At 45.7% G+C, this 15,304-nt stretch overlaps 1 protein-coding gene across 3 annotated transcripts in view; it reads right to left on the bottom strand.

Annotated features, from left to right (window-relative positions):
• Nucleotides 1-15,304, bottom strand: part of CHD6 (chromodomain helicase DNA binding protein 6) — a 338,823-nt gene that overhangs the window by 113,196 nt on the left and 210,323 nt on the right. For all 3 annotated transcript variants that reach the window (XM_075349913.1, XM_075349914.1, XM_075349912.1), the window contains exons 10-16: nucleotides 14,098-14,232; nucleotides 10,863-10,984; nucleotides 10,519-10,762; nucleotides 9,847-10,023; nucleotides 5,546-5,689; nucleotides 4,192-4,447; nucleotides 2,609-2,819 (exon numbers count right to left, since the gene is read on the bottom strand). In XM_075349913.1, coding sequence (XP_075206028.1) covers nucleotides 2,609-2,819; nucleotides 4,192-4,447; nucleotides 5,546-5,689; nucleotides 9,847-10,023; nucleotides 10,519-10,762; nucleotides 10,863-10,984; nucleotides 14,098-14,232 — 1,289 coding nt within the window. The remainder of the gene's footprint in view (nucleotides 1-2,608; nucleotides 2,820-4,191; nucleotides 4,448-5,545; nucleotides 5,690-9,846; nucleotides 10,024-10,518; nucleotides 10,763-10,862; nucleotides 10,985-14,097; nucleotides 14,233-15,304) is intronic.

Here is a 15,304-nt window from a genome sequence, read left to right on the forward strand (position 1 = left end):
TACGTTGCTTTTCTGCTGCGTGGTTTGAGTTTTTTTTGCATTTTTTTAATGTTTTATGCAAATTAACTGCTTTTTACAGTACCAGCAAAAGCTATGAGATTTCAGAAATCCCATGCATACGCACAATTGCTTTTTTTTCCCTGACTGAAATGAGAAACTGGTGCGTTTTTGAAAGAGCCTGTCAATTCTTTCAGTGGTTTTTGCATCTTTTTTTCCCACTATTGAAAGAAATGACATTGAAAAATGCAGCTGCAGTTTTTGCTGTTTTTGTGGTGAATGAAACTAATTTTATTTAAACACTAGCTGTAGTACCCGGGCGTTGCCCGGGATAGTAACTGTCTCTCTCCCAGTCAGTCTCTCTCTCTGTGTCTGTCTCTAGGTGTCTGTCTGTCTCTCTCTCTCTATGTGTCTGTGTCTCTCTCTGTGTCTGTCTCTATGTGTCTGTCTGTGTCTCTCTCTATCTCTATGTCTGTGTCTCTCTCTATCTCTATGTCTGTGTCTCTCTCTATCTCTATGTCTGTGTCTCTCTCTATCTCTGTGTCTGTGTCTCTCTCTATCTCTGTGTCTGTGTCTCTCTCTATCTCTGTGTCTGTGTCTCTCTCTATCTCTGTGTCTGTGTCTCTCTCTGTGTCTGTGTCTCTCTCTGTGTCTGTGTCTCTCTCTATCTCTGTGTCTCTCTCTATCTCTGTGTCTCTCTCTATCTCTGTGTCTCTCTCTATCTCTGTGTCTCTCTCTATCTCTGTGTCTCTCTCTATCTCTGTGTCTCTCTCTATCTCTGTGTGTCTCTCTCTATCTCTGTGTCTCTCTCTATCTCTGTGTCTCTCTCTATCTCTGTGTCTCTCTCTACCTCTGTGTCTCTCTCTATCTCTGTGTCTCTCTCTATCTCTGTGTCTCTCTCTCTCTCTGTGTCTCTCTCTATCTCTGTGTCTCTCTCTGTGTCTGTCTCTCTCTCTCTCTGTGTCTGTCTCTCTCTCTCTCTGTGTCTGTCTCTCTCTCTCTCTGTGTCTGTCTCTCTCTCTCTCTGTGTCTGTCTCTCTCTCTCTCTGTGTCTGTCTCTCTCTCTCTCTGTGTCTGTCTCTCTCTCTCTCTGTGTCTGTCTCTCTCTCTCTCTGTGTCTGTCTCTCTCTCTCTCTGTGTCTGTCTCTCTCTATCTGTGTCTGTCTCTCTCTATCTCTGTGTCTGTCTCTCTCTATCTCTGTGTCTGTCTCTCTCTATCTCTGTGTCTGTCTCTCTCTATCTCTGTGTCTGTCTCTCTCTATCTCTGTGTCTGTCTCTCTCTATCTCTGTGTCTGTCTCTCTCTGTCTCTGTGTCTGTCTCTCTCTGTCTCTGTGTCTGTCTCTCTCTGTCTCTGTGTCTGTCTCTCTCTGTCTCTGTGCCCGGCTCTCTCTGTCTCTGTGCCCGGCTCTCTCTGTCTCTGTGTCTGGCTCTCTCTGTCTCTGTGCCCGGCTCTCTCTGTCTCTGTGCCCGGCTCTCTCTGTCTCTGTGCCCGGCTCTCTCTGTCTCTGTGCCCGGCTCTCTCTGTCTCTGTGCCCGGCTCTCTCTGTCTCTGTGCCCGGCTCTGTCTCTGTGCCCGGCTCTCTCTGTCTCTGTGCCCGGCTCTCTCTGTCTCTGTGCCCGGCTCTCTCTGTCTCTGTGCCCGGCTCTCTCTGTCTCTGTGCCCGGCTCTCTCTGTCTCTGTGCCCGGCTCTCTCTGTCTCTTTGCCCGTCTGTCTCTTTGCCCGTCTGTCTCTTTGCCCGTCTGTCTCTTTGCCCGTCTGTCTCTTTGCCCGTCTGTCTCTTTGCCCGTCTGTCTCTTTGCCCGTCTGTCTCTTTGCCCGTCTGTCTCTTTGCCCGTCTGTCTCTTTGCCCGTCTGTCTCTTTGCCCGTCTGTCTCTTTGCCCGTCTGTCTCTTTGCCCGTCTGTCTCTTTGCCCGTCTGTCTCTTTGCCCGTCTGTCTCTTTGCCCGTCTGTCTCTTTGCCCGTCTGTCTCTTTGCCCGTCTGTCTCTTTGCCCGTCTGTCTCTTTGCCCGTCTGTCTCTTTGCCCGTCTGTCTCTTTGCCCGTCTGTCTCTTTGCCCGTCTGTCTCTGTCTGTGTCTCTGTCTGTCTTTTTCTGTCTCTCCACCGACATCATATAACCTCACGCATAAGCTTCAACTAACAGTTTATTTTGTTCCTATAGCAACCACTGACAGTTGCTATTAATAACCTATAGCTCCCACCTCCATTCAGTTTAATGGCGGCAGGATTTTAGAGACTAACGCACGGGGTTAAATTTTTCGGTCAAAACATAGTCTATGACGCTTCCTGGGTCACATGAGGCGTCTGTGCAAAATTTCGTGATTGTAAATGCGACGGTGCGGATTCCTTTAGCGGACATACATGCACACATACATACATACACACACACACAGACACATACATACATACTCAGCTTTATATATTAGATGTACTGTAGACAGAAGACACCAAAAAGGTAACAAAAATGCCGCAAAATCTGCTATTTGGAAACAGCTTTTTTTTTTACTCCCAAGACAGCAGGTTTTGCTGCAGAAAAAAAAGCAACGTGTGAACATACCCTTACTTTCACCATTAAAATGTTTGCCAGTTTCTGAGTCAGTTTTTCTCACCTCCTCTGAATAAGATAATCCTCCAAGATGTCCAGACACCTAACCATCTGGGAGAAGATGAGAACTTTGTGTCCACCAGCAATCAGCTTTGGCAATAGCTTATCAATAAGAACAAGCTTTCCTGCTGCTTGAATCATAGCTTGTAATTGAAAATCAGATGCATCAGGACTGTGAGTCTTGCGAAAGTCCTCCAGAATCTTCTCTTCTGCACCTAAGGCACGGATAATGTGTTACTATATAATGTGACCAACAAAGCTCTTTCCAAGTGTTCAAAGTATTCTTGTCTTAAGGCCACGTCTCACTAAGCGACATCGTTGCTGAGTCACGTTTTTTGTGACGCAACAGCAATCTTGCTAGCGATGTCGCTGTGTGTGACATCCAGCAACGACCTGGCCCCTGCTGTGAGGTTGCCGGTCGTTGCTGAATGTCCTGGACCATTTTTTGGTCTTTGCTCTCCCGCTGTAAAGCACACATCGCTGTGTTTGACAGCGAGAGAGCAACGAACTGAATGTGTAGGGAGCAGGCTTCTGCGGACGCTGGTAACCAAGGTACACATCGGGTAACTAAGCAAAGGCTTTGCTTGGTTACCCGATATTTACCTTTGTTACCAGCGTCCGCAGCTTCTAGAAGCCGGCTCCCTGCTCACGTAGCCAACGTACACATCGGGTAACTATAAGCAAAGCACTTTGCTTAGTAACCCAATGTGTACTATGGTTACCAAGCACAGCGTCGTTACACAGGTAGCTGGTGGCTGATCTCTGATCGCTTTGGAGATCTGCCTGATTGACAGCTCACCAGCGACCATGTAGCGACGCTCCAGCGATCCCTGCCAGGTCAGATCGCTGGAGCGTCGCTTAGTGTGACGGTACCTTTAAAGGGAATGTATTGTCTTAATTCTGTTTACTAATGAAAACCAGATAGTGGAATATATTCTTTTTATTTTCTGATTGAAGATTTCTTTTCAATTAAAATTCTGTAAATGATATTGAGGTGGCCATTTTGCCTTGTCTGGCTTGGTTACCCGATATTTACCTTTGCTACCAGCGTCCGCAGCTTCTAGAAGCCGGCTCCCTGCTCACGTAGCCAACGTACACATCGGGTAACTATAAGCAAAGCACTTTGCTTAGTAACCCAATGTGTACTATGGTTACCAAGCACAGCGTCGTTACACAGGTAGCTGGTGGCTGATCTCTGATCGCTTTGGAGATCTGCCTGATTGACAGCTCACCAGCGACCATGTAGCGACGCTCCAGCGATCCCTGCCAGGTCAGATCGCTGGAGCGTCGCTTAGTGTGACGGTACCTTTAAAGGGAATGTATTGTCTTAATTCTGTTTACTAATGAAAACCAGATAGTGGAATATATTCTTTTTATTTTCTGATTGAAGATTTCTTTTCAATTAAAATTCTGTAAATGATATTGAGGTGGCCATTTTGCCTTGTCTGGCTGTCAACATTAAATTTAGAGACATAAGTTACATCATGAGCCTCAAGAATGAATAGGTTATTTTCTGATGCCGCGCTCCCTTTAAGTATTTATGATGCTTCCACCATATTGTTAATAATCTTTAGAAAGGATGCTCACCATTAATAAGATATGGATGATTGCAGCACTTGCGTAGCTCCATCATGGTGTTGATAAGGTTAGGCATGTTATGCTGGTTGGCGCCCTTGGCTAGGAATGTAAAATTCTTCTCAAGGATTGCCCGGTAATACTTTTTCTGAATGTTAGTCAGTTCCACCTCTATGATGGTCTCCTGTTTTGGAGCCAGGTTCTTCTCTACATCATCCTTTAATCGCCTGAGCATCATTGGCTTTAGGATTGATTGCAATTTTTTCACCTGAAGATAAAGCAGACAATTTTAATATGACTTTTATAATTATGATTAAGGTCTGCAATTTAGAACACTCTACTTTTATATTACATAAGGACTCTTCTTTACAAAAAAATTCTTAAAGTGGTTGTCCCTTCTCATTCCACGTGTTTTTCCGTATAAAAATAAATAAAGCTTATACTCACCTCTGGTGGTGGTGACTGGACTCACGCTCCTGGGGCTCACGTGAGGTTGTGACGTCACATAAGACCTGCAGCCAAATCACCGCGAGCTTCTGTCTCCCCGCCTTTGGACGCAGAAGTAATCAATAGGAAGTGAGCGGCAGCCACAGTGCTCACTGTAGATTAACTCATTTAGTTGAAGGCGGGGAGAGAGAAGCCTGCAATGATTGGTCGTGGAGCTCGCGTGACGTCACCACCTCATGTGAGTCCCGGGAATAAAAGCGCAGACACCGCTGGAAACATTTCACTACATGAGGCAACTATATGCTTTTTTATTTTAATAGGGCTAAACCTCTGGAATGAGAAGTGGAATGTCCTAGTATAGGACAACCCCTTTAATGGATTTGTCCAGGATAACTTGCAACTCAGGCCAGACAGAGCTCAACAGCATGGCTCTATACACTATGCAGTGGCCGTTCCCATATACAGCAGCTGAGCTCCTATTGCAAACTCATTAATATTACAGCCCTGGACGATCCATTTAAGGTCTTTCTTTAAGAACCTTTCTTTTACTAAATTTTATTTGTAAGGCAGTATGTATGGCAAGGCCTCGGGAACCGAGCCCGCTCCATGCACGGCAGGTGCTGGCTGCGTTATAAGGAAGACACCTGCCTGTAATAGCCACATATAGGCTTTCCAAGACTTAAAAAGCTTACTCTTTATGAGCCAATAGAGATTGTTAGAAGCTAGTCACATAAAACAGATTCTGTAAAGTTAGTGCTCCTAGGGAACAAGCAGCATTTTCACTAAATATGAACATCATAATGTTACCTTCTACTATTTTCAAGGTAGCATTCTCTTGACTCCTTTACATTATATTTTTAAAAATAATAGCAGTTTTCTGTGTCAGTCAACAGTTATATATATAAGAAATATAACTTACTTGTTCCTCAGTCTTTAGGTCTCCAAACTCCTCAAGGAAAGTGTTTTCACAAGGAAACTGGTTTGGTTCTAGAAAGTTGAGCAAACTGTACAACTCCTCCACGGAGTTCTGGAGAGGGGTGCCAGTGAGGAGAACCTTGTGTTCCTAGAAGAAACACAGGCAGATTGTGCTTAATGATGGCAATTAAATCATCAGAGGACACCTATTACTCTCTTCATGCTACCCAAACCACGGGCAGCATGAATCAATCTGGCTGTATGACTACAGGCAGGTATGGCTTAGGCTAGGGCCCCACTTTGCTTTTTACCTGCTTTTTCAACTGCAGCGTTTAATGCCAAAATGGATGTGTTCTGCTTTTCAAGCATAGTCTATGGGAATTTGGGTTTCTTGTCCGCACTATGCAGTTCAAACTGCAGCCTTTTTGTGGCAGAAATTTGGGCAAAAACTCTGCTTTGAGGTGCAAAACCCAAATGGCAAAAACAATGGACATGTCAATTGTTTTTGCCATTTGTGTTTAGAACTGCAAAGCAGAGTCTTTGCCCAAATTTCTGCCACAAAAAGGCTGCAGTTTGAACTGCATAGTGCGGACAAGAAACCCAAATTCCCATAGACTATGCTTGAAAAGCAGAACACATCCATTTTGGCATTAAACGCTGCAGTTGAAAAAGCAGGTAAAAAGCAGGTAAAAAGCAAAGTGGGGCCCTAGCCTTAGGCGGGCTTTGCACGTTGCGACATCGCAAGCCGATGCTGCGATGTCGCACGTGATAGTCCCCGCCCCCGTCGCAGGTACGATATGTTGTGATAGCTGGCGTAGCGAAAATTATCGCTACGCCAGCTTCACATGCACTCACCTGCCCTGCGACCATCGCTCTGGCCGGCGACCTGCCTCCTTGTTAAGGGGGCGGGTCGTGCGGCGTCACTGCGACGTCACACGGCAGGCGGCCAATCGGAGCGGAGGGGAGGAGATGAGTGGGATGTAAACATCCCGCCCACCTCCTTCCTTCCGCATATTCTACGGAAGCCACGGTGACGCCGGTAGGAGATGTTCCTCACTCCTGCGGCTTCACACACAGCGATGTGTGCTGCCGCAGGAACGAGGAACAACATCGGACCGACGCGTCAGCGTAATTATGGATTACGCTGACGCTGCACCGATGATACGATTACGACGCTTTTGCGCTCGTTAATCGTATCATCTAGGCTTTACACACTACGATGTCGCATGCGATGCCGGATGTGCGTCATTTTGAATTTGACCCCACCGACATCGCACCTGCGATGTCGTAGTGTGCAAAGCCCGCCTAACTCTGGAACACTCAGCAATTTTTAGTGGAAGCATAGTTTAGAGATCTGACCGGGTATCATAGCCAGAGACGTGCCTATTCCGGTGACACCCCTGGCTGGCTTCAACACATGCCACTCCACATGATCGATATGCTACCATCATGTGTATACATAGGAAAGGATCTTTAATGCTGCAGTATTTCAGAAAAATTAATATCTGGCTACAGTTGTGCAGTCTGGCTCTGATTCTTTGATTTATGCTGCCTGTGATTTGTGATCATTTTTATATTATATATATAATATATATATATATATATATATATACATACATATACACTGTGTGTGAATGTATATATACAATGTGTGCTGCAATACTGTGATAACATACTGCGATAATATACTGTGTGAGTGTATATATATATATATATATATATATATATTTATTATATATACATATATATATATATACATACACACACACACACATATGTATAGTGCCTACAAGTAGTCTTCAACCCCCTGCAGATTTAGCAGGTTTACACATTCAGAATTAACTTGGCATTGTGACATTTGGACTGTAGATCAGCCTGGAAGTGTAAAATGCACTGCAGCAAAAAAGAATGTTATTTCTTCTTTTTTTTTTAAATTGTGAGAAGTTTATTCAGAGGGTCATTTATTATTCAACCCCTCAAACCACAAGAATTCTGTTTGGTTCCCCTAAAGTATTAAGAAGTATTTCAGGCACAAAGAACAATGAGCTTCACATGTTTGGATTAATTATCTCTTTTTCCAGCCTTTTCTGACTAATTAAGACCCTCCCCAAACTTGTGAACAGCACTCATACATGGTCAACATGGGAAAGACAAAAGGAGCATTCCAAGGCCATCAGAGACAAGATCGTGGAGGGTCACAAGGCTGGCAAGGGGTACAAAACCCTTTCCAAGGAGTTGGGCCTACCTGTCTCCACTGTTGGGAGCATCATCCGGAAGTGGAAGGCTTATGGAACTACTGTTAGCCTTCCACGGCCTGGACAGCCTTTAAAAGTTTCCTCCCGTGCCGAGGCCAGGCTTGTCCGAAGAGTCAAGGCTAACCCAAGGACAACAAGGAAGGAGCTCCGGGAAGATCTCATGGCAGTGGGGACATTGGTTTCAGTCAATGCCATAAGTAACGTACTCCACCGCAATGGTCTCCGTTCCAGATGAGCCCGTAACGTACCTTTACTTTCAAAGCGTCATGTCAAGGCTCGTCTACAGTTTGCTCATGATCACTTGGAGGACTCTGAGACAGACTGGTTCAAGGTTCTCTGGTCTGATGAGACCAAGATCGAGATCTTTGGTGCCAACCACACACGTGACGTTTGGAGACTGGATGGCACTGCATACGACCCCAAGAATACCATCCCTACAGTCAAGCATGGTGGTGGCAGCATCATGCTGTGGGGCTGTTTCTCAGCCAAGGGGCCTGGCCATCTGGTCCGCATCCATGGGAAGATGGATAGCACGGCCTACCTGGAGATTTTGGCCAAGAACCTCCGCTCCTCCATCAAGGATCTTAAGATGGGTCGTCATTTCATCTTCCAACAAGACAACGACCCAAAGCACACAGCCAAGAAAACCAAGGCCTGGTTCAAGAGGGACAAAATCAAGGTGTTGCAGTGGCCTAGTCAGTCTCCTGACCTTAACCCAATTGAAAACTTATGGAAGGAGCTCAAGATTAAAGTGCACATGAGACACCCAAAGAACCTAGATAACTTGGAGAAGATCTGCATGGAGGAGTGGGCCAAGATAACTCCAGAGACCTGTGCCAGCCTGATCAGGTCTTATAAAAGACGATTATTAGCTGTAATTGCAAACAAGGGTTATTCCACAAAATATTAAACCTAGGGGTTGAATAATAATTGACCCACACTTTTATGTTGAAAATTTATTAAAATTTAACTGAGCAACATAACTTGTTGGTTTGTAAGATTTATGCATCTGTTAATAAATCCTGCTCTTGTTTGAAGTTTGCAGGCTCTAACTTATTTGCATCTTATCAAACCTGCTAAATCTGCAGGGGGTTGAAGACTACTTGTAGGCACTGTATATACACATACGTGTGTGTGTGTGTGTGTGTGTGTGTGTGTGTGTGTGTGTGTGTGTATGTGTATGTGTATGTATGTATGTATGTATGTATATGTATATGTATGTATGTATACACACATACACATAAAAACACACACATTTACTCTGTATTTTTGGTTCTTCTTGAACCTAAACTTGGAATCTGTTATCACAGTATTGCAGCACACATTGTAAATCATGACATCCTATAATGTCTAGCCACAGGCTGGGGTTTACAAGAGGGCCAGGATAATAAATCAGAGATGAGCAAACACGAAGTTCACTGTTCATACTAAACACAGACTTTACAGAAAAAAAAAGAGCGAGAATGGATGCTTTATGTATGAAAAAAACTCGCGCAAGCATCACTGCACTCGGGTACGCCCGATGCTCAGCCCAGTGTGAGCCACTGGCAGTGTTTGAACGGCTCGCACTGGGGTACACCAAGTGCTCCCAGAAGTTTTCTGTTTATGGCTGGCTGCATGTGGGCAGAGTCCCGAACTGCCCAAATATTGACTTCTACTGGAGTCCAGGTCAAGTCTGGGTCCCAAACCAAACTTCATCAAAAATCTGGCTGCACCCGGCGAACCAAACTTCCATGAGTTTGCTTATCTATAATAATAATAATAATAATAAATCACAACCTAGTTGTCATGGCAACCCATGAGCACGCAATGATCACGTAGTACAAAGGGGCAAGGACACCGATGCACGCACAAACCGGAAACCAAACCACAGAAATGCTCGTTAGTGAATGACGGCGGCATTTCATTGACTAAATAGCAGCAAACAGAGCAGCCAGTATCTGGCTGATATGGAGCGAGCACGTTACATACAGACATATGCCGGAAGGAACTATATAAGACATATATTGCAGCAGGTCTTTAGGAACTACAGAGATCCTATGGTACTTACTAATCCCATGAGTTTGAGTCCTTCAAGAAGCTTGCAGTTTTTGTTCTTAAGCCGATGAGCCTCATCAATTATAACACCGCTCCACCTGATCTTCTTCAGTTCTGGACAGTCCGCTAGAATCATCTCAAACGTTGTGATAACCACGTGGAATTTGAAGATTCCTGGGACAGGCACTCCCTACATGTGACATACCATTAATTGGTTATTATATAATGCATTCCAGTGCAGATGGCACACAATAAACTCTGCAAATATTAGCTCAATAAGTTTGATACAAGGTAATGATAATACAATTCAAAGAGGTTTTCTAGTCTTCGAAGTCTGCAGTCGCTTGAGTGACTGAAGACTGCAGAATTATCTGATGTGTACACTGTCGATTCCCCTGTATTCCGCATGGGAAGGGACAGTCATGTGACTTTATGTATGCGATTTGTATAATTGAGGTCCCATGCTGTCTAGTCTAACCTAGTCAATAGAAGACAATTAAGAGGAGACTGATGAGGCTACTCATCATGCAACGGCAAATATGTAAATCGCAAACGCATCCGTCCAACCGCAGAGAATACAGGGGAATTGTGCACTCTCACAATTCAGTCTACCGTAACTGCAGATATTTTTTCGAAGACCGGAAAACCCCTTTAATGTCACATTTACCCACTGTAGCTAGCTCACCTGAACATCCCTGTAGGACATTTCATACTGGTGGATCATCTGTCGACTAATCTGGCCCCCATGGTACACAACAGTATTCATCTCTGTCCATGTACGAAACTCCCGCTCCCAGTTTGTGATTGTAGAAAGTGGAGCAATAATAAGAAAAGGTCCTCGGATGCCCATAAAAAAAATCTCAGAAAGAAAGGTGATAGACTGGATTGTTTTACCAAGGCCCATCTCATCAGCAAGAATGCAGTTCTTCCTACAAATTTAGGATAAACCACACATAAGAAAATTGTATAATTCAGTAATGGATGCATAGATGGATGGATGGATGGATGGATGAAGAGAGATCATCTCACCTGTTGTACCAGTTGAAGAGTAGCCAATTCATGCCCTCCAGCTGGTACTCTCTTAGTTGGTTATTATTTTTGTATGTACGAGAGCACTCCAGCTTCTGCCAGCTTTCAGAGGATGGCCGCTCCTATAGCCAAATAAAAAAAAAATTCTGAATGTAGAATAAAAACTCTAGCAAACACCTACACAGTAAAGGCTGCTTTACACCAGACAATCTATCGTGCGATAGATCGTCGGGGTCACGGTTTTTGTGACGCACATTCGGCATCGCTGACGATGCCGGCCTGTGTGACACCTCCTAGCGACGCAGTATCGCTCACAAATCGTGAGTCGGGTACTGCTCACTAGGTTCCATAATATCGTTTAATTTAGTTGACCATCGTTTCCGTGGTAGCACACGCCGCTCCGTGTGACACCACGGGAACGATGAGCAGCTCACCTGCCTCCCGCGGCCGCCGACGGCTCTATGTGGAAGGAAGGAGGTGGGCGGGATGTTTACGTCCCGCTCATCTCCGCCCCTCAGCTTCTATTGGCCGGCGGCCGTGTGACGTCGCTGTGACGCCGAACGTCCCTCCCACTCCAGGAAGTGGACGTTCGCCGCCCGCAGCGAGGTCGCACGAGAGGTAAGTATGTGTGACGGGGGTTACTAACTTTGTGCGACACGGGCAGCGATTTGCCCGTGACGCAAAAAGGACGGGGGCGGGTACGATCGATTGTGAAATCGCACAATCGGTCGTACCGTGTAAAGCAGCCTTAAGAGCACATAGGAGAGGCTTTTCGGCCAAGGTCTCCATCTCCCAACAGCAAATCAATTATTGTCTGTGCAGTGGGTTACTATGAAGTGCCAAACTACTCTTAATTCAAATAACCTCATGAAATAATTGCTGGGTGTTAACACTAGAAGTCACAGAAATTTCGAGCTCTCTGGGTTCCAAAGGTAGAAATGTTAAATGACCCCTCTCTGGGACTTCTAGTGTTAAAGGGCTGTTCCCTAAGATGCAAAACCTAAACTGCATTTTCTATGTAACCAAACTCCTTAACTACTTTTGTAATTATCTTTATTATACAATTTCCTACACTTCTCCCCTATCTATCTAATCCCTAAAGGTGTTTTTTTCCTGTACTTACTGTGATATTTCATTTGGGAACAGTCTCAAAACATATCACAGGAGGCTGGAGCTGCAGTCACTCTACACAGTGTCCATCACCCCTCCTGGAACAGGATATCTCCAGGGTGCGGCAATAGAGTTACTTACTAGTTTCTTGCATCGCCGCCCCCTAAGGATGTCTGGATCCTGGATAATGTGTGATGGACGCTGTGGCTGGGGTTATTGCAGCGCCAGCATGTCATTCATCTCTCTGCGGCCGCTTCCGTTGCTTGTGTTAAAGACGTCGGCTGGGGCAGTGCTAGATTGCAGTGAGTGACACCAGCATCGCCCATAGCCTCTAGCACCACCCTCAAATGAAGCGCCATCAGGGGGAGGCGCTGGTGTCCTTCACTAGTTCTAGCACCACCCCTTGACACTTTGTTTGAAGCCAGTGCTAGAGGCAGTAACACCAGCGCTGATGACGCTTGGTTTGAGGGCACTGCTAGAAGCTTTGGACGTGCTGTTGTATCTAACACTGCCCAATGACAACATCTTTCACACAAGCAATGGAAGTGGAGTGGAGAGGAGTAATGCAGGTGCTCCACTAACCCCAGGCCACAGCATCCATCACCCATCCTCTGGGGACCTCGATGCAAGAAACTAGCAAGTAACTGCAGCGCCGCCCTCTGGTGACGTCCTGTTCCAGGAGGGGTTATGGACACTGTGGGGAGTGACTGCAGCCCCAGCCTCCGGCAATGTCACGTTTCAGACTCCTCTGAAAGAAACGTCACAGGAAGGGCAGTAAAAAAAACCATCTTTATGGATTAGATAGGGGAAAGGTTTAGGGAATTGTATAATAAAGGTATTTACAAAAGTGAATAGAGGGTAAAGATTGAAAGTTAGAAAATACATTTTAGGTGTGGGACCACCCCACATCTTATCAGAGAAACTGCTGTTTTCCTCTCATGGATTGATCTTTCATTCTCAATTAATTGCTAAAAACTGGAAAATTAGTATGCAGTGACTACAGATTTCCCTTTTACCGATACTAGATTGACATTGGGGACTATAACATTCTCTGGATGGAGAGGGGGAAGCTTGTGGCAGAGACAGATATTCTGCAGCAAGTTTTCCTAAAACAACAGTTACACCATAAGTGTAGGTGGAAAGTAATATTGCAGCAAAGCCATAGTGCGTTACTACCACACTTCATTATCTCCGAACCATTGGACAGGTGATAACTGACTACTGGTGGCCTAACTGTGGGGAACCCCAACAATCCCAAGAACAGGTCTCTAGAACCTGGGAATTAGGCTCTGGGCACCCGTGTCTTGAATTGAGCAGAGATGTACATGAAGATATTCTGGTCCACAAATCTTAGGCGGGCTTTGCACGTTGCGACATCGCAAGCCGATGCTGCGATGTCGCACGCGATAGTCCCCGCCCCCGTCGCAGGTACGATATCGTGTGATAGCTGGCGTAGCGAACATTATCGCTACGCCAGCTTCACACGCACTCACCCGCCCTGCGACCGTCGCTCTGGCCGGCGACCCGCCTCCTTCCTAAGCCGGCCAATAGTGGCGGAGATGAGCAGGATGTAAACATCCTGCCCAGCTCCTTCCTTCCGCATATCCTATGGAAGCCGCGGTGACGCCGGTAGGAGATGTTCCTCGCTCCTGCGGCTTCACACACAGCGATGTGTGCTGCCGCAGGAACGAGGAACAACATCGGACCGTCGCGTCAGTGTAATTATGGATTACGTTGACGCTGCACCGATGATACGATTACGACGATTTTGCGCTCGTTAATCGTATCATCTAGACTTTACACACTACGATGTCGCATGCGATGCCGGATGTGCGTCACTTTCAATTTGACCCCACCGACATCGCACCTGCGATGTCGTAGTGTGCAAAGCCGCCCTTAGTTTGCCAAGACTATAGAAAGAACATTTTTGTTTAAATTTTATCTGACAAACATTCATCTTTGGTTGAAATCTGGCATTTTCATCAACTTTAGCCTAATTTTTATGGGAACCATTGGGACCCCTCCGAAAACCAGAGCAGACGTTGTGTGGAAAACCAATCTATTTTGCCATCCTGTCATGCATTGGTCTTAATTTTACTAATTAATAAAGTCTGAGTTTCCATACCATTATGTTGATGTCAGGGATAACTTGCAGGGCTTCAAACTCCTTGACTTTGCCTTGATCAACATCTTCCTCAAGCTCCCATGTGCTTTCTTCATAAGACAGTGAGCACCATTTCACTAGATAATGTGTAACCTCCTGTGGGAGAATACAATTTATGTTCACTTAGACTAAAGCAGGCTTTACACGCTACGATATCGTTAATGAATTATCATCGGGGTCACGTTGTTTGTGACGCACATCCGGCGTCATTAACAATATCGTAGCTTGTAACAGTTATGTGCGACCTAAAACGATCACAAAAGTGGCAAAAATGGTTTGCCGTGGAGAGCTCGTCCTAAAACAAAAAATCGTTTAACTCTCATTAGCGATGTTGTTCCTCGTTACTGCGGCAGCACACATCGCTGTGTGTGATACCGCAGTAGCGACGAACATCTCCTTACCTGCCTCCATCGGCAATGCGGAAGGAAGGAGGTGGGTGGGATGTTTACGTCCCGCTCATCTCCGCCCCTCCGCTTCTATTGGACAGCTGCCGTGTGACATCGCTGTGACGCCGCACGACCCGCCCCCTTAGAAAGAAGGCAGATCGCCGGCCGGAGCAACGTCGCTGGACAGGTAAGTCCGTGTGACGGGGGAAAGAGAGGTTGTGCGCGACGGGCAGCGATTTGCCCGTGTCGCACAACCGACGTGGGCAAGTACAATCGCTTGCGATCTCGCTAGCGAGATCGCAGCATGTAAAGGCCGCTTATGTTTGCACATTGTGGGGGTTTTTTTGCATTTTTTTTTAATGAAATTAAGAAGGGAATTTTGTTTACTTACCGTAAATTCCTTTTCTTCTAGCTCCAATTGGGAGACCCAGACAATTGGGTGTATAGCTTCTGCCTCCGGAGGCCACACAAAGTATTACACTTTAAAAAGTGTAAACCCCTCCCCTCTGCCTATACACCCCCCCGTGCATCACGGGCTCCTCAGTTTTGGTGCAAAAGCAGGAAGGAGGTAACTTATAAATTGGTCTAAGGTAAATTCAATCCGAAGGATGTTCGGAGAACTGAAACCATGAACCAAAAGAACAATTCAACATGAACAACATGTGTACACAAAAAACAACAGCCCGAAGGGAACAGGGGCGGGTGCTGGGTCTCCCAATTGGAGCTAGAAGAAAAGGAATTTACGGTAAGTAAACAAAATTCCCTTCTTCTTTGTCGCTCCA

This window comes from Anomaloglossus baeobatrachus, chromosome 5 (genome assembly GCF_048569485.1).
Source record: "Anomaloglossus baeobatrachus isolate aAnoBae1 chromosome 5, aAnoBae1.hap1, whole genome shotgun sequence".
Lineage (NCBI taxonomy): Eukaryota > Metazoa > Chordata > Amphibia > Anura > Aromobatidae > Anomaloglossus > Anomaloglossus baeobatrachus.